Below are 19396 nucleotides of genomic sequence, written 5' to 3' on the forward strand. Positions count from 1 at the left end.
AGAGGAATTCTCTGAAAGCAGCTCTGCTCACCAATGCACGAGAGAAATAAATTTTCAGCAACTAATATGTGAAAAGCAACCCAACAACTACAGCCCCTGACATTTTGTTAGAAATCACACATTAAATAAAAATAATTCCTGTACCTTTCTTGTGGCCAGTCTTATATTCCTCCCACTCGGCATCTTGGGTAGAGCCAAAGAAATTTCCTACACACAACAGCAGCTAAAATGAGTTTTTTAAAAATATGAGATTAAAACAAAACAATTAAAGAGTACATTTTTGACTGTAATATTTAGTTAATTACTCTATTTAGTAGTCTCAAACCAAGCATTTACTCTTCATTTCATTTGTAGAATTTTAAAACATCCTTAAGAACAGTTAATTAACTGATAATTCCATAAATTACTAAACTTTGGTGCACTGACAATCAAATCTAAGTTGGGGGGATGAGGAGAGAGTGGGGGATATGAACTTTGAGAAGAAGGCAGAATTTAAGTGTTTTCCAAAGATTCCCAGGGTCACTCTATCCTTTCCTTCCTGAGAATACACAGCAGTGTTGAAACAGACATTTAAAGAATCCCTCTGTGAAATACGAAACTTAAATCACTCCCCACTGTATTTACTAACCTTTAACACAATGAACAAATTCTCCCACACCTACAATACTCTTCTGTATTCTATGGACTCATAATCCACTTGGCAACCATATACAACATTCATTCCTAGTTTTTTCTTTTGTGAAGCATTTGCACGTGTTACCTGATTTAATCCATAGCACACACTCATGAAGTAGATCTGTGTTTACCAAACCCAGGTGTTTGGTTTGGTTTGGTTTTTGGTACAGTAAGAAAGTAACGAGATTGCAATTCAAACAGTGTAAAGTGGACAGTAAATAGCTCTCCTTTCTCCCCATCAGTCCATAGCTACTAAGTTCATATTCAAGAGGAAAATTCAACCTAACAACAAAATGGAGAGTCAATCACAAAATTAACAAAGAATCCCACACTTTAATGTTTGATTACGGTAGTAAAATGTGAGTAAAAATGGTCATCTTACGTCAAAGTTCCCACTCTTCTTCTGAACTGTTCGAACTCTATTGAATAAAACATCAAACTTCCCTTCAACATCGCCACAAGCCAAGCTGTGAACAAGAGAGAAGCATGATAGCAATTCAGGAGACACCGATGGATCTGCTGGGCCTGTCTTCTTGATTAGCGACAGGACACAGGCTGTGCAGTCTGCAGGTATCTTCTACTTGGGGTGCATTCAAATATTACTAGCCACCAGGTAGATTTTCCTGGAGATCTCACCTACACCTTCAGCGCACCATATCTAAAATTTAGCTCTTCCTGTCTTCAGAATTGAGCCAGCTCTTCATTCCCAAGATTTGTGGCTAGGTTTATCACCAACATGGTCACTAAGTCAACAAGTCCCTTATTTAATCTTTTCTCCAAACATTTTTCATAACCATTCTGTTCTCACTTCCATGGCCTGTGCCTACTGCACAGCTCCAGGCATCCATTGGAAAACACAAACCGAACAACTACACTATGCAAAGTTCAATGTGCCAAATACTACCCCAAGGACATGTTAGAATTAAAAGAGGAGGCAGGCTCATTTAAACAGAGAGTTTACAATAAGGGAAGCGGCAATCCTAATTTATATGGAAGAAGCTATGAGGGGAGGTGAGCATCGTGTTGCGGAGCTGGAAGGAGAAAACATAAAGAGCTGAGGGTGATAAGGTAGACCACACCAGGCTGTGAAGTAACTTGTCCTGACCTCTAATTTATGACCTTTAGAATTCTGACTTATATAGTCCTTTGTTTGTTTTTATTTGAGGGAAGGTATTATACTGGGGAGGGCGTATGTAAGCCACAGTACTCATGTGGAGGTCAGAGGACAACCAGAGTTAGTCCTCTCCGTCCACCAGGTGTGTCACCAGGCTTGGCAGGAAGTGCCTCTACCCACTGGGCCATCTCACCAGCCCTTACTATTTTCTTTCTTTCTTTTTTTTTTTTTTCCGAGACAGGGTTTCTCTGTGTAGCTTTGCGCCTTTCCTGGAACTCACTTGGTAGCCCAGGCTGGCCTCAAACTCACAGAGATCCGCCTGGCTCTGCCTCCCGAGTGCTGGGATTAAAGGCGTGCGCCCGGCCCTTACTTATTTTCTTAACATGGTTTAACTCTAAGTACTACAGTTTCTATTGTTCTGTCAGTATGTCTCTCTGGTGTTCCCTTATTGGTCCTACCACTGGACATTTTCAAGCAGCATAATGATATGATGATGGTATGATTATACATACTTCATCAATACTTTTAATAACAGTGAATGATGGTCTGGAGGAACAGTTAACTACCACCAAAAGTGTAAACAAGGGCAATGGCCAATGGAAACAGGAAGAGAAAATCAGGTGAGAAACTTAAAGAGTTTGAACACAAACTAAGGAGAGAAGTAGAATGGGAAAGGAGAGGTAGGAATGGAGGACAACAAGGCTGAGCAACTGAGTTCTGCTGAGGCAGACTCAGACAAACCTAGTTATCTGGTCTGGAATACAAGGCAGACTTTACAGATCCTCTCATGCCTTCTCTTCTTTCGATTAATTCAACATACAGCCAACAGTTTAATGTTCCTTCCTCAAAATCATCACAAGGCACTCATTTCCTGTAGAAACAGTTCTCCTCAGGTCCTGGCCTGTCTTTCCAGTGCTTTCAGTTAGTCTTCCTAACTGAACTCTTCCCAATCTGCCCAGAGGTCACTCTCTGTCTCTGCTATTCTCTAGGAAAGTCCTCTCTCCTAACAGCTCCACTGTACTCATCCTCAAAGCTTTTCCCACCCATCAAGGCCTAATCAATCTCTGGAGCTTTCCCGGTGAGCTGAGAAAGCTACTCTTGCTCAAAATCTCAGAAACCCATGTACCATTTCAGAACAAACTCTGTCATAACTACTAAGCAATCTGATTTATTCTCTAAGCACCTCTAGAAATCTTCTCAGCCCTGGCCCGCTGATTATCAATTCCCAGGAGGCACATTCAATATTCATTATCTGGTGTGGGTGCTTTTACCGTGTTTCCTGATCCCAATGATTTTAGACGGAAATCTGTGACCTTACAGTGGGAGTTCCTCACAACTAAAACATCACCAAGCCCTGCCGATTACACCTGCCTAGTAAACCATCAATGCTGAACTTTCCCTCTGCTCTCACGCTAACTAATCCTAGCTTCCTTCTACTTTGGCTCTGATTTGTTTCCCACCTTTCAAGCAGGATCACTTTCCACAACAAAAACTGGATCACGCTAAGGAGTTTTTAAACACGTCAATGACTTCTCTGGGTTAACGACAATATTTACCAGAGTCAAATCTTCATTTTCTCAGGAAAGCCTTAATTCCTTCCATTAAGCCAAATATCATCACATATCCTCCAGAACCGTCAACCTTTTTTTCTACATTTTCCGCATTCGTTGACACTTGTTCTTCTGGTCAAGATTATCAGCTATCAAGGCGGGAACTCGTTTGGGCAACGCTTGGCACCCATGCACGCCACACTGCCGCTACTCAGTAATCCTTCTAAATGAAGTCTTGTCTTCGCTAACCGACCACGCCACAAAAGCACGCCGAGGCAGGGGCAATAAGTATCCTGTCTGCCAATACCCATCATTGCACCTGACGTCTGCAAGTATTCGGCTAATCAATAAAAGCCACGAGGGGAGAAATGAAGGGGAGATGGTGTGTCGCGGTAGGGTAGGCCTAAAAAAAACCCTGGAAGTCTGGCTCCGCAAGTTTTTATCTCCCCCGGAGAGACTCTGAAGACGCTAGGGTGGAAAAACGACAGGACAGCAGGAAGCCTCGACTCCAGCTCCCAGCAGCCCCGCGACCTCCCCTCCGCCAGCCCCTTCCGGTCTGGAGAACGACCCCCGCATCGCCGCCCGCGTCCCTCCTCCTTTCCTTTCCCCACTAGGTTCCTGAGTCTTCCGATGCAAGGTAACTCACAGACGCAGCGGCTGCTGAGCCATGGGTGATGACAGCCGGCGCTGGGACAGCCACTCAAAGCTGGAAACGCGAACACGCGCCGAAGGGTAGAACGCCAGGGCGCGGAAATAATACGTCACGCAGAGCAGCCAATGAGAAATCACCTATCTACAGGGAGTGCGGAGGAACAAAAAGTCTACGCGGCTTTGCGTTAAAAGGAAAACCAGCCGGGCAGTGGTGGCGCACGCCTTTAATCCCAGCACTCATGAGCTCAAGGCCAGCCTGGGCTAAAGCGTGAGCTCAAGGACAGGCTCCAAAGGTACACAGAGAAACCCTGTTTCAAAAAACCAAAATAAATGAATGAATGAATGGATGAATGAATGAAATATAAATAGATAAATAAATAAATAAGTAAATAAATAAATAATAAATGAAAGGAAAACCAACCCTGGAAAAAGGGAAAGGGGTGGAGAAAAGAAAAATTAGGTTTTTGCTTTGTTTGTTTTTATTTTTTTTTTGTTTTAGAAACATTTAGAGTTAGTGAACGGGTGATGTGTTGCAACTTTTTTGTAGATTCAAATCTATTTGAAAAATGAAAACTCACCCATAGGAATAAAAAGTAGCTGAAGATGGCTTAACACATTCTAAGTGTAGGAATAATAAGAAATAGATTATATATATATAAAATCTTATTTTTTCTTTTTATTTATTTATTTTCTTTTACTTTTTTTAAATTTTACAATACAATTCAGTTCTACATATCAGCCACGGATTGCCTTCTTCTCCCCCCTCCCGCCCCCCTCCCCTTACCCCCAGCCCACCCCCCATTCCCACCTCCTCCAGGGCAAATCCTCCCCCAGGACTGAGATCGACCTGGTAGACTCAGTCCAGGCAGGTCCAGTCCCCTCCTCCCAGGCTGAGCCAAGTGTCCCTGCATAAGCCCCAGGTTTCAAACAGCCAACTCATGCAATGAGCACAGGACCTGGTCCCACTGCCTGGATGTCTCCCAAACAGATCAAGCCAATTAACTGTCTCACCCATTCAGAGGACCTGATTCAGTTGGGGGCCCCTCAGCCATTGGTTCTTAGTTCATGTGTTTCCATTCGTTTGTCTATTTGTCCCCGTGCTTTATCCAACCTTGGTCTCAACAATTCTCGCTCATATAAACCCTCCTCTTTCTCTCCAATTGGACTCCCGGAACTCCACCTGGGGCCTGGCCGTGGATCTCTGCATCCAGTTCCCTCAGTCATTGGATGGGGTTTCTAACATGACAATTAGGGTGTTTGGCCATCCTATCACCAGAGTAGGTCAGTTCGAGCTCCCCCCCCCCCCCCCCGAGACAGGGTTTCTCTATGTAGCTTTGCACCTTTCCTGGAACTCACTTGGTAGTCCAGGCTGGCCTCAAACTCACAGAGATCCGCCTGGCTCTGCCTCCCGAGTGCTGGGATTAAAGGTGTGCACCACCACCGCCCGGCAAGCTTTCTCTTGACCATTGCCAGCCGTCTATTGTGGGGGTGTCTTTGTGGATTTCTGTGGGCCTCTCTAGCACTTTGCTTCTTCCTATTCTCATATGGTCTTCATTTACCATGGTCTCCTATTCCTTGTTCTCCCTCTCTGCTCTCTTTCCCTCGACCCTCACCCTTCATTACCCCCACTCATGTCCAGGCTGTTCATGTAGATCTCATCCATTTCTCTGTCATTGGGCGATCCCCATGTCTTTCTTGGGGTCCTGTTTTCCAGGTAGCCTCCCTGGTGATGTGAGTAGCAGTCCAGTCATCCTTGTTCCATATCTATTATCCTCCTACGAGTGAGTACATACCATGTTTGTCTTTCTGATTCTGGGTTACCTCACTCATGATGATTTTTTCTAGATCCATCGATTTGCCTGCAAACCTCATGATGTCATTGTTTTTCTCTGCTGAGTAGTATTCCATTGTGTATATGTACCACATTTTATTTATCCATTCTTAAGTTGAAGGACATCTAGGTTGTTTCCAGGTTCTGGCTATTACAAACAATGCTGGTATGAACATAGCTGAGCAAGTGCTCTTGTGGTATGATTGAGCATTCCTTGGATATATGCCCAAGAGTGGTATAGCTGGATCTTGGGGGAGATTGATTCCCAATTTTCTAAGAAAGCGCTATATTGATTTCCAAAGTGGTTGTACTAGCTTGCATTCCCACCAGCAGTGGAGGAGAGTTCCCCTAGTTCCACATCCTCTCCAGCATAAGGTGTCTTCAGTGTTTTTGATCTTAGCCATTCTGACAGGCTTAAGGTGGTATCTCAGAGTTGTTTTGATTGCATTTCCCTGATGATTAGGGATGTTGAGCAATTCCTTAAATGTCTTTCAGCCATTTGAGTTTCCTATGTTGAGAATTCTCTGTTTAGTTCTATAGCCCATTTCTTTTTTTTTTTTTTTTTTTTGGTTTTTCGAGCCAGGGTTTCTCTGCGTAGCTTTGCGCCTTTCCTGGAGCTCACTTGGTAGCCCAGGCTGGCCTCGAACTCACAGAGATCCGCCTGGCTCTGCCTCCCGAGTGCTGGGATTAAAGGCGTGCGCCACCACCGCCCGGCTATAGCCCATTTCTTAATTGGACTGTTGGTCGTTTTGATGTCTAATTTCTTGAGTTCCTTATATATTCTGGATATCAGTCCTCTGTCAGATGTGGGGTTGGTGAAGACCTTTTCCCATTCTGTAGGCTGTCGCTTTGCCTTGTTGACCGTATCCTTTGCTCTACAAAAGCTTCTCAGTTTCAAGAGGTCCCATTGATTGATTGTTTCTCTCAGTGTCTGTGCTACTGGTGTTATATTTAGGAAGTGATCTCCTATGCCAATGTGTTCAAGACTACTTCCTACTTTTTCTTCTAGCAGGTTCAGAGTAGCTGGATTTATGTTGAGGTCCTTGATCCACTTGGACTTAAGTTTTGTGCACGGTGATAGATATGGATCTATTTGCAGCCTTCTACATGTTGATATCCAGTTATACCAGCACCATTTGTTAAAGATGCTTTCTTTTTTCCATTGTACACTTTTGGCTTCTTTGTCAAAGTTATATGTTCATAGGTGTGTGGATTAATATCAGGGTCTTCAATTCGATTCCATTGGTCCACATGTCGGTTTTTATGCCAATACCAAGCTGTTTTTATTACTGTAGCTCTATAGTAGAGCTTGAAGTCAGGGATGGTGATGCCTCCAGAGGTTGTGTTATTGTACAGGATTCTTTTGGCTATCCTGAGTTTTTTGTTTTTCCATATGAAGTTGAATATTATTCTTTCCAGGTCTGTGAAGAATTGTGTTGGTATTTTGATGGGGATTGCATTGAATCTGTAGATTGCTTTTGGTAAAATTGCCATTTTTACTATGTTAGTCCTGCCTATCCATGAGCATGGGAGATCTTTCCATTTTCTGACATCTTCTTCAATTTCTTTTTTCAGGGACTTAAAGTTCTTGTCATATAGGTCCTTCACTTGCTTGGTTAGTGTTGCCCCAAGGTATTTTATGTCATTTGTGGCTATTGTAAAGGGTGATGTATCTCTGATTTCCTTCTCAGCCTCTTTGTCAATTGTACATAGGAGGGCTTATAATCTTATATATATTATAATGTATATATCTTATATATTATAATCTTATATAATATATAATTCATATATATATGGGAGCTGGAGAAATGGCTCCACAGTTAAGAGCACTTTTGCTTTTGCAGAGAACCTGGATTCCATTCCCAACACTCACATGGTGGTTCATAACCATTGGTAACTCCAGTTCTGGGGGATTCAATACCCTCCTCTGATCCCCATAGGCATCAGGTACACATGTGATATACATAAATACATGCAAACAGAACATGGGCACACATACATCTTTTCTTAAAAAAAAAAATGGGCCCATTATAGAATTAAGGATAAATGATGGTCTACAGCAGTCAGGAGGTGGAGAGAGAAATAATAACTCTTAGTGTCTTAGTCAGTGTTCTATTACTGTGTAGAGACACCACGACCAAGGCAACTCTTATAAAAGAAAGCATTTAGTTGGGGCTTGCTTACAGTTTCAAAGGTTTGGTCCCTTACCATCACGGTGGAAAGCATGGCAGCAGGCATGGCAGGCATGGTGCTGGAGAGGTAACTGAGAGCTACATCCTGATCCACAGGCAGAGCTATGGCTTTTGAAACCTCACAGCCCACCTCTAGTGACACACTTCCTCCAAGGCCACACCTCATAGCCCTTCTAATCCTTTCAAACAGTGCCACTCCCTAATTACAGGCACTGTCTTAGTTAAGGTTTCTATTGCTGTGAAGGGACACCATGACCATGGCAGCTCTTATAAAGAAAAACATTTAATTGGGGCTGGCATACAATTTCGAGGTTTTATCCATTATCATCCTGGCATGAAGCATGTTAGCCCACAGGCAGACATGGTGCTGGAGGAGGAGCTGAGAGCTCTAGATCTTGATACACGGGCAGGAGACTGCATTCCATACTGAGCGTAGATTGAACATATGAGACCTCAACGCCCACCCCCACAGTGACACGCTTCCTCCAACAAGGCCACACCCACACCACCTCCTAATAGTGCACTCCCTATGGATGGAGCATTCAAGCACTGAGTCTGTGGGGGCCACACCTATTCCCACCACCACAGGCACACGTACACATCTTGTCTATCACATTTCCAAAGTGGAACAGATGTCGGGGTGTCATCTCACCCCGTACATCTGACTCAAGAAGAAAGAGATAAGAGACTGAGTCTTCTGGCACTGGCCAATGAGCTCAGCTTCTGAGGAGGCCAAAGCAGGAGGGGCCAAAAAACAAAGCCTATTGAATACCTCAGAGCAGGGGTTCTCAACCTTCCTAATGCTGAGACCCTTTCCTACAGTTCCTCACGCTGTGGTGATCCCCCACAACTGTAAAATTATTTCATTGCTACTCTGTAACTGTAATTTTGACACTCTTATGAATCATAATGTAAATATCTGATATGCAGGATATGACCCCAGAGGGGGCCAATGACCCACTGGTTGAGAACCATTGCCTTAGAAGAGATCCAGCCTTAAAATATAAAGTAAAGGGGCTGGGGAAATAGCTCCCTGGCTGAGCACTTGAGTAGGCATATTCAAGGTCTAGGTTCGATCCCTAATTGGGGTGGGAGTGGGGTGGAGGCAACCTTTCATACACTAAGTTATAAAGTTATGAAAATACTCTTTCACTCCTTCTGGTCCATCTTTAAGACTAGGTTTGGAATTAGTTTAGGAGTTTCTGTAACTTGCAGTGTTATGAAAAAGCAAATTACTGACACACAGATAGTAATAAGTCGCAATAGACACGTTTGTTTTGTTTTCCTTTTTAATTTAGAATCTTATTAACAATACATTAGCATCATCAATAAAAAACAAAACACCCCAGCCATTGAGAAAACAATATGCTAACTGACCACTACCAGGGAAAGTGCTCTCACTTGACTGCTGGCAAGCCCAGGACACCCTGAACTCTAGAGTCTCCCTCTCAAAGGAACAGATGATGAAGCATTCAAGTCAAAGCTGAGGAGGAGGAGTTCCAGGCCTGAGCTTGTGAGGTGCCGCCTTGGAGGAGACCCGGGAGCGGCCACAGCCCTCCAGTTCATCCAGCATCGCATGGCTTTGGGAGTCACCAGCACAGATTTCTTTTGAGGAGCTGTGATGATTCATCAGCCTCAGGATTTAGTGGTTATAAGACATTCTTCCATATTATAAAAACAAACCACCTGATCCACATGAACACATTTTTCATCGCTTCTCCAACTTCTTGTACTTGGCTTCTGTTTGGGGAAGAAGAGGAGTTATATCTTTCAATACTAGCTCTCACAAAGACATTTATTAGGTTTTCAAGCAAGTTCAGATATACCTACTATATTCTTAAGAAGACAGAGGATTCAATCTCATCATCTACGCAAATACAGAGATCACAGACCCGCCCAACTTGGCAGAGTCAAATGTGTACACCCTGACCCTGACTGAGAGTCCAAACCACAGTCACTGGGTCCTAACCGTGCCAAGAACACATGCTTCCATAGCTCAGGCAGAATGAAGCAAGATCCATTGGCGATCTAAATCTCGAAACTGCCCTTCCAGGAACAATCCCTGGTGCCCTCTAGAACCAGACTGGAACACTCAGGAAGTATAAATATACGTTTGTTTTTTTTTTTTAAAGATTGATTTATTTATTATGTATAGTGTTCTGCCTGCATGTATGCCTGCAGGCCAGAAGAGGGCACTAGATTTCATTACAGATGGTGGCTGGGAATTGAACTCAGGACCTCTGGAAGAGCAGTCAGTGTTCTTAACCTCTGAGCCATCTCTCCAGCCACGTTTTTTGCTTTTATGTCCATTTCGCTACTCTTTTCCCTACCCCTAGCCCCACATCTACCTAGCCTAGACAGGTCACACAAATCCCAAGCTGAGCCGGGCGGTGATGGCATACCCTTCTAATCCCAGCAATTTGGAGGCAGAGGCAGGTAGATCTCTAGACTTAAGGCCAGCCTGATTTACAGTGTGAGTCCTGGAGGACAGTCAGGGCTACACAGAGAAACCCTGTCTCAAAAAACCAAAAGCAAACCAACAAAAAAAAAAGGACAAGAATAAATCTCAAGCTGGCCTCAGACTCACTGTGCAGCCCAGGTTGACCTTGGACTTCTGATTTTCCTGTCTCCACATTCTGAGTGTTGGAGCCACAGGCCCACACCAATGTGCCATCTGTCCAGTGCCGGGTATAGAACCCAGCACTGGGCATCCATCCCTAGTGTTCTAGATAGAGGTCAGGATGTGGTGATCTTAAACCCAGGACTTCATACATGGCAAGCAAGCACTGTACCAACTGAGCTGTATCCCCAGTCCTTTCGTGTTTTTCTCTTTTTATATCTCACTTTAGGAAAGCAGTTTGCAAAAATACAAAAGCCTAAAGATACAGAGATTGAAAATGTCATCAAATAAGCCTGATTTTTTTGAAAAAAAATTTTTTTTTTCATTTACAAATTTTCAGACAGCCTGAGGTGACTCATCTTGAATTCCTGATCTTCCTGCCTTCACCTCCCAAAGGATTAAGGCATATGCCGCCTCACTCAACTCTTTTCTTGTCTTTTAAAGTCTCAGTGGCTCTTGGGGTGATGCCTTCTACGTGGTGAGGTTCACAGCGAACATTTACTAAATACAACTGTGAACGGTGAAACTGCCGATAAGTACTGCTGTTAAACAGCCACTGATAAACCAACCTCTGTCTTAAAGCAGTCAGCAAGTGCAATGATAAAATAAAAGAACCCACAAAAGCTATCTAGGATGAAAACACACTCATTACTTTTTACCAAGCAGATAATAGCCAGAGCCGGCAAGCAACACTGGAAGCACTAGTCTTCTCCTCAGAGAGAAGGCAATTCTTCAGGAAAACACAAAGCACCAGTAATTCCACTTTTTTTAAATTTTTTTTTTTTTTTTATTTTATATGCATTGGTGTTTTGCCATGGGTGTTGGGTCCTCTGGAACTGGAGTCACAGATGGCTCTAAGCTGCCATGTGGTTGCTGGGAGTGGAACCCTGGTCCTTTGGAAGAGCAGTCAGTGCTCTTAACCACTGAGCCATCTCTCCAGCATCCCCAGTAATTCCACTTTTAAAATGCACATATGTCTATATTACTAAGGATAATTCAGTGTGGTGAACCACAGTTAAGAGCTTGGCACTAGGGGCTAGAGAGATGGCTCAGTGGTTAAGAGCACTAACTGGCCTTCCAGAGGACCTGGGTTCAATTCCCAGCACCCACATGGCAGCTCACTACTCTCTGTAACTCCAGTTCCAGGGGATCTGGCACCCTCACACAGACATACATGTAGGCCAAATACCATATGCATATAAAATAAAGTTCAAAACCAAACAGCTTGGCACTATAATCAGCCACCTGATTTATGGCCCTTCCATGTATTTTATCATCTTTGTATCCTTAAGTTACTTGGTCTCTTAAATCACATTTTTCTTCCCTAGAGGATGGGAATTTTTTTTTAAAAAATTGTGGGCCTGGTGACAAATGCCTTTAATCCTAGTGCTCACCAGGCAGAGGCAGGGGAGTCTGTGAGTTTGAGGCCAGCCGGGTCTACACAGTGACTTCCAGGACGGTCAGGGACTGTCTCAAAACAACATCAACAACAAAACCAAAAATCACCTCACAGATTATTGGGAGAATAAAGAATACAATATATGTGAATCATTCAGAATAGTGCTTGATAAATCAGTAACTACAGAAAATGCTATTTTGTAAATAATTAATTCCTCAAGTTTTGTTTGTTTGGTTGGTTTTTTTGAGACATGCTTACTGTATAACCTAACTTGAAAATGAATTTACAATCTTCCTGCCTCAGTTTCCTGAGTACTGGGCTTATAGATGTGAATTACCATGCCTAGCTGAGTACTCTTTATCAAATTAAAACAAAGTGGCTGGAGAGATGGCTCAGTGGTTAAAAGCACTCATTGCTGCTGCAGAGGACACAGGTTCCGTTCCGTGCATCCACACGGCAGCTCCAAACCATTTGTAACTCCAAATCCAGGGGATCAGACGCCCTCTTCTGACCTCCACAGGTACTGCATGCACATGGTGCACATATATACATGTAGGCCAAACATTTATAAACCTTAAATGACCAAAATACAAGTAAAAAGAATTACCCAGTTTCTTTGAATAAGCATCCAACTTGTAGGCTGCCTGCTCCAGAGCTGCCACCTGCTCCTCAATCACAGTGATCTGATCCAGATACGGCTGTAGTCCGGCATCTCGAGAAACAAACCAAACGTCCGTATACAGCATCAGCAAGTATAGAGAAAAGAGTAGAAAGTAAGAAAGCTAGAGTTTCCCCTGCTAGGCCCAAAGAAGACCAGGGTGGGTGGCATGAGGGTCATTAGCAGAGCAGATGCTCTGGAACGACGCAGCTGGCTTATCAGGTACATCAGTGACCAAGCCAAAGTAAGTCCTTCTCCTCTTCAGAGTCTCCTTCTCTGTCAAGTTCTTATTCCTTAAGCAACCGTTCTGTTACGGAGCCAGCATCTTGAGCATGCCCACACTAAGGATGTCCCAGTGACAAAGAGCAGTTTTCAGTGGAAAAATGTCAGGCCACTCTCAATTAACATTTTCAATTTATAGATTTTCTGCTTATAAAGTAGTCGTTTGGGGCTTTCATTTTTTTTTTTTAAGATTTATTTATTTGTTATGTACAGTGTCCTGCCTGCATGTACGCCTGTACACCAGAAGAGGGCGCCAGATCTCATTACAGATGGTTGTGAGCCACCATGTGGGGGTTGGGAATTGAACTCAGGACCTCTGGAAGAACAGCCTATGCTCTTAACCTCTGAGCCATCTCTCCAGCCTGGGGCTTTGTTAAATCAATCCTCTAGACTTTCATCTGCCCACCTTCCTTCTGGGAAGGAATATACTGACTAAAAGCAAGGTTTAAAAGCAGAAGTAACCATCCCACCAAAGCACATTCATCTTGAGAATGGAAGAAATACCCCTTGGTCAGTAATGCTTTCTGGAACAGGAGCTCCCAGGAGGCAGGAATACCCTGTTTCCCAAGCACTGGAAAACATTAAGTGCAAGTGGTACTTATTCACGTGATGAAAATTAGTACTCACATTTCTGGTTTAAGTCCTTTAGGTTTCTGCTGATGTTTATAGCAATATCTTTCATTTCAAGGTACTTCAAGCTTGTTAGCTTATTCATATTTTCCAGGAGTTTATAATCTTCACTGGTGGCTTTAAAATAAACAGAGAATGGGATGCCTTTAGAGTTTGTCTGAAATTATTGGAATATAGAATTTTAGGTCAAGCCGGGCGGTGGTGGTGCACGCCTTTAATCCCAGCACTCGGGAGGCAGAGCCAGGCGGATCTCTGTGAGTTCGAGGCCAGCCTGGGCTACCAAGTGAGTTCCAGGAAAGGCGCAAAGCTACACAGAGAAACCCTGTCTCGAAAAACCAAAAAAAAAAAAAAAAAGAATTTTAGGTCAAGAGTTCAGGGAGGGAATACAAAAGTTCAAGGGAAGACCCCCAGGTTACTTTCAATCTGTGACATTTATACTTAGCCATACCCTGAATATCTAAGTAGAAACTGAGGCAGCAATCAACAAAATGAACTAAGTAATGTCTAGAAGAATTTGTGCCATAGTTAGAAAATGGTAAACTCTGGGCTGGAGGGATGGCTCAGAGGTTAAGAGCACTGACTGCTCTTACAGAAGTCCTGAGTTCAATTCCCAGCAACCACATGGTGGCTCACAACCATCTGTAATGAGATCTGGCACCCTCTTCTGTATACATAATAAGTAAATAAATAAATAAATAAATAAATCTTTAAAAACAACAACAACAAAATACATGCAAACAAAGCACAAAAAAAAAAAGAAAAGAAAATAGTAAACTCATCAAAGAAAAGAGAGGGGAAATAGTGTTGGTACTTCTTTTTTTTTTTTTTTTGTTTTGTTTTGTTTTTTTCGAGACAGGGTTTCTCTGTGTAGCTTTCGCCTTTCCTGGAGCTCACTTGGTAGCCCAGGCTGGCCTCGAACTCACAGAGATCCGCCTGGCTCTGCCTCCCGAGTGCTGGGATTAAAGGCGTGCGCCACCACTGCCCTGCCTGTCTTGGTACTTCTATAGAATAAAAAAATATACTGTGGTGGCGCACACCTTTAATACCAGCACTTGGGAGGCAGAGGCAGACAGATCTCTGAGTGAGTTGCAGGACCACCAGGACTACACAGGGGAACACTATCTCAAAGGAAAAAAAAATATTTTTTATACATAATATATTATATATAATATAATTTCATCATATTATATATAGCATCAACTAGTGATATAAACCTTCTATGTACATATGAGTATGTGTATATATGGCATCAACTAGTGTGTGTGTGTTTGTGTGTGTGTATACATAGGTGCGTGCAGGCTAGAGATCAATGGATCTTTCTGAATTGCTATCCACCTTATTTCTTTCCTACAAGATTTCTCACTGAAATGGGAGCTCATCAATTTTGCTAGACTGGCCAGCGAGTTCTAGGAATCCTCTTACTTCTACCTCCCTAAAATTCAGGTCTTCATGCTTTCAAAACAATCAGTCCCTGGAACCCAGATGGTGAAAGGAGAGAACTGACTCCCGAAAGCTGTCCTTTGACCTCCACACATGAATTATGGCACATAACTACATACACATGCATGTGTGGGCTTGTGACATGTGTGTGCATGTGCACGCATTTTGCACATGCGCGCGCGCGCGCGCGCGCACACACACACACACACACACACACACACACACACACAAATTAGTAAATTAAAATCTTTCTTCTCAAAAAGCATTTGTACAAGTAAGAATGACCACAGTGGAGAAACAACACTGGCTTAACTCAGTTTTATAATCACTTAGACACTTTGGAACTTTAAGTAATTATCTACAAAAATTACTTGGGGCTGCAAATGTAGCTCACTAGACAGAGCAATGGCTTTGTAGATGCAAAGCCCTGGGTTCAATCCCTAGCAACTCACAATGAACTGCTCCATCTCCTGATGTCAGTCTAGGCCCTTAATAGGTCCACCAGTAAGCTCTTCCTTGGCAATCCTGTTCTGCATAGCCTCCACCTCCACATGATGCCTCCCTGCAAAGATCAGTCTCTGAGCTCTGGACGCACATGCACGAGGCACCTGAGTATCTTCAGATAACCCACCCAAGCATTTCAGTAACAGCTACAAACAGCCAAGCCCAAACTGAAACAGTTTCCCACATAAACATGGTTCCTCTTTTCAGCTTCCCTGTTTTGGTTGATGGTCCCACCCACACTGAAAACCTCATGAGTATCTTAGGCTGCTCAATACCCACCTCAACAAACCTTGTGAAGTCTCCTGCTGGCATGTGCTCACACCCACACTCTCCATTTCATTCTTGTTATCTCTTCACTTTGCCTCAGACTCCCATTGCTTTCTGAACAACTGTTCCTCTGTTCCTATTCTCCTCCACATTTGCCCTCCCGCTGCTATCAAATAATAATCTCCCTAAAACAAGGGCCACACACTTGGAAGCCAGCAAAAGAATGTGAACGAAGTGATGCAAGAGTTTGTATAATAAACACAAGGAAATCATTCACTTCCACCGAGGAATATGTTCCCTCTCAGCCCAGCACCCTGTTTACTAATTTAAGGACGTTGGTACAGAAAACCATTTCTAAGCTGCAACAAATGAAAAACAACAGTGAAAGAACATGGCAAAGGACACTCAGCCACACTAAAGGAGAGGAACCAGCGAGTAGTGAAAACAAAGCAAATCGTATAGTCTTTTTAAAAGTCTGCCCAAACAGGCTGGGATTATGGTGGGCCCTTCCACGTGGGCTCCTCCTAGTGGACCCGTGCCCAAATAAACTAGTCTTAAACCATTGCCACAGGTAGGTACCCGTGGGCTGTGAGCACTGAAGAAGGCTGTGCAGTTTATAACAATATAACAGCTTTAGTGGCTGGTTAGACAGATTAAAAAAAAAAGCCTGCAAGAAATGGCTAAGTTACTATTGCCAAATCTTTAGCATCTGCAGAGATAACCCACGAATCTGAATTTGGTTACTCGGTTTCTCTTGCTCAAAAATAAATGAATAATCAAGCTGATAAGTTGGTAACTTACAACCCCTCAACATCTCTATTAAGCCTTTCCTTATAGACTCTGGTTCACAAATTAAAATCCTAGATAATTTCTGGGGGTGGGGCCTGTGAGAAGGCTCACCTGGTAAAGGCCCTGGCTATGAAGCCTGCAGTTCTGAAGGTAGGAGATAACCAGCCCTCACAAGTAGTTGTGTGACCTTTGAGTGTGTGTATACACACAAATACACACAAACACAAAGTAAGTATGATTTTAAAAAAATTCTGGAGAAGCAAAACCATGTAAGTTCTTACGACGGTGCACATGGCCCGGACTCCACTCTCTGACTCTACCTCATACACAGACAGAGTGCAGGCACACTGATCTGAATCCGTGTCCCAAGAGCGGATCACCAAGTCTTCACACTAACATACTGGCCTAATCAAATTGCTTGCTGATCCCAACTCTTTTACTAATTGTATCTCTCCCCCGTTTCCATTTCCTTCACGATCATGTTTAAAACACACCTCCCCTAGGCAGGCACTTCTTGACTAATAGTGAGGAATTTTTGATGTTAGCCGTCGTTACTACATTAGAAGAGGCCTGCGATTTGTGTTTCTAAAGTGGGTCCTGAGCTTCCCTAGGGAAAGAAGGGGTGGGGCTCTTTCCCTCCCATTCAAACCACTAACAGGCGCCGCTAAAGCAAGCTCAGGTTTCTGCAGAGAAAACGCAACTGCACGACCGACCGGGCTCAGCCAGGATGGCGTCTCACCTGTCAGCTCCCCAGTCAAGTATGTGGCCATTTTGGAGAACATGTCTCGGCAGAGCTCATTGATGTCAGCTTCGGCAGGCTCCTTTGCTTCCTCGGCTGTCTCCACCGCAGCATCGTCTGGTCGAGGGAGTGAAGGAGGGCGGGGTGGGAGTGTGTGTGTGTGTGTGTGTGTGTGTGTGTGTGTGTGTGTGTGTGTGTGTGTGTGTGTGTGTAAATGTTCTACACCCAGATCTAACCCAGCCAAAGCCGCCTCCTCCTCCTACGCCCCTCCCGACCTGCGCTCCTGCGGTCCAGCCGCCTTCGCTCCCCACCTGCCGTGATCTCAAGCCCCCGACTCGCACTCGCCCACCTGAATCGCCAACTCCATTCCCTTGCTCAGGGGGCCAGACCTTCATCTCAGTGCCCCGACGAGGCCGAGAGGTGCACCCGCGCCTGCATCCGGACCCAGCCCCCCACTAGCCGCTGCATCTCCATCCACGCCGGGCAGTACCTCTAGCCGGCTCCTCGCGTCGCGTCGCAGGGACGCCCTCCGCTGCCGCCGCCATGCCCGGCCCAACCCCGCTTCCGGCTCTGGAGCGTCTGCGCGTGCGCACGGCGAGCGCCCCGCCCCGCCCGGCTCCGCCCCGCCCCACCGCGCGCTCGCACCCTCCCGGCTTTGCTCATCTTGACTGAGTCACCCCTCAAATAATGACCTTTTATCAAAGGGCCAAGCATGAAGGCGAAACTGAAGCTAAGCCAGGCCATTGTGAATCAACCCGCTGGTGAGAATCCCAGTACCTGGTGTTGAAGATGCGTTCGTTTCTGCGGCCATACCCCAGAACTGTCACCTGGCTTCAGCCTGTCTTGGTGGTGGCCCCACAGTGGCCCCATAATTTGTGAGCTAGGTGCCTCCTCCCAAGACTCTAGCACCCTGACGTGTTTCACTCACCAAAGAACGGCCCGGGGAATATCCATGCTTTTGCAAGTTGTCTCCCACAAGCTTTCAGCCTTGACTCTTGATCCTAAATATTCTCTCCTTCCCCCTTCCCACAAGCCTTGGATGAATATCAACTCTCTGACTCGTGTTTCTTAAACTGCAAGCTAGCTCCTAATGCGGTGTAATTGAAAGCGCCTTTCTTGAAGGAAGTGTTCGTCATAGTTGACACGTTGGTTATCTTGATTGTATTGAGTTGTTGCTCAAGTCTCTTAGGTTTATGGAATCCTCAACAGGGTGTGAGAACAAGCATGAGTGAAGGGTTTGAATGAGGAGATGTACTGAGGAGCCATGGGAGGTGCAGGAGAATGGGCTCGCAGGAGAGGGAGAAGCGGCATGAGTTTTCAGGGTGCAGGCTCCTGAGCATCCGAAATCTTGGTGTAAGAGTTTCTTCCCTTATTTTTAGTAATCCTCCACCCACTCATGCGCGCGAGCACGCGTGCGCGACAGACACACACACACACACACACACACACACACACACACACACACACACACACCACAGATACCCCTACCCCAGCCTTCCTAACCTGACTATCTCCTCTGCAGGACTCATTCTCCCTAGGTGCTGCATCTCCTCTCTTTTCTGTAGTAATCATGGTATCTTCCATTTCAAGTATTCCTATGAGCCAGGGCTTCTTACTTCAAGACTCCTGGGACAGCCAGACTCCTTGACATTGATTGGCTCCCACTCCTGTACCTTCCAGAGGGTGCACTCGAGTAGCTTATGTTTCTATCCCCGTCTTCTCTATAACCCCAGAAGCAAATGCAAAGACCTGTTCTCTAAAGAGTTTTATTGATAGTCACCTTGGAACCCCACATTATCCTATGATGAACAGAGTCAGAGACCACCACATAATATTAGTCCAAAGATCAATGAACCCTGACGTCACTTCCATCCCTGAACCTTGATGTCACTTCCTTCCCTGAACCCTGACATCACTTCCTTCCCTTACTCCCTTTGGGTTCTGTTTCCAGGTTTGAAGTCCTCTTGGTTGGTGCTATGTGTTCAGTGGAACATCAGAATCGGAGGGTGGGCTCCTCCAGCAGAGTCCACATTGACTTCACCTTTGAGGGTGTCC

At 44.5% G+C, this 19396-nt stretch overlaps 2 protein-coding genes across 8 annotated transcripts in view; both read right to left on the reverse strand.

The window, feature by feature from the left end:
• Nucleotides 1-4105, reverse strand: part of Cwf19l1 (CWF19 like cell cycle control factor 1) — a 31068-nt gene extending 26963 nt beyond the window's left edge. The window contains exons 1-3 of one of the 6 annotated variants that reach the window (XM_016006640.3): nt 3986-4105; nt 1058-1142; nt 145-223 (exon numbers count right to left, since the gene is read on the reverse strand). In XM_016006640.3, coding sequence (XP_015862126.2) covers nt 145-223; nt 1058-1142; nt 3986-4008 — 187 coding nt within the window. In that variant the 5' untranslated portion in view covers nt 4009-4105. Of the gene's footprint in view, nt 1-144; nt 224-1057; nt 1143-3345; nt 3487-3985 lie in introns of those variants that run through there. The other 5 variants (XM_076563146.1, XM_016006642.3, XM_016006641.3 and 2 more) reach the window with 5 other exon arrangements.
• Nucleotides 4106-9284: 5179 nt separating this feature from the next.
• Nucleotides 9285-17965, reverse strand: Bloc1s2 (biogenesis of lysosomal organelles complex 1 subunit 2). Of its 2 annotated transcripts, none has more exons than XM_076563147.1 (5): nt 17832-17965; nt 17342-17458; nt 13600-13719; nt 12640-12744; nt 9285-9753 (listed from the first exon to the last, which is right to left on the reverse strand). In XM_076563147.1, the coding sequence occupies exons 1-5, from the start codon at nt 17884-17886 to the stop codon at nt 9722-9724; spliced, it is 429 nt and encodes a 142-aa protein (XP_076419262.1). In that variant the 5' UTR covers nt 17887-17965; the 3' UTR covers nt 9285-9721. The 2 variants fall into 2 exon arrangements, with proteins under 2 accessions (XP_076419262.1, XP_076419263.1); XM_076563148.1 differs by having other exon boundaries at nt 17691-17832.
• Between the last annotated feature and the right edge of the window lie 1431 nt (nt 17966-19396).

This window comes from Peromyscus maniculatus, chromosome 1, assembly GCF_049852395.1.
Source record: "Peromyscus maniculatus bairdii isolate BWxNUB_F1_BW_parent chromosome 1, HU_Pman_BW_mat_3.1, whole genome shotgun sequence".
Lineage (NCBI taxonomy): Eukaryota > Metazoa > Chordata > Mammalia > Rodentia > Cricetidae > Peromyscus > Peromyscus maniculatus.

What these genes read in the sequence shown, in the direction of transcription:
- Bloc1s2 (XM_076563147.1), bottom strand. Translation starts at nt 17,886, where the DNA reads ATGGCGGCGGCAGCGGAGGGCGTCCCTGCGACGCGACGCGAGGAGCCG. An exon ending in CTTGACTGGGGAGCTGACAG is followed by an intron (nt 13,720 to 17,341) that starts GTGAGACGCCAT and finishes TTTATTTTAAAG; the next exon opens with CCACCAGTGAAGATTATAAA. An exon ending in TGCTTATTCAAAGAAACTGG is followed by an intron (nt 9,754 to 12,639) that starts GTAATTCTTTTT and finishes TTCCCCAAACAG; the next exon opens with AAGCCAAGTACAAGAAGTTG.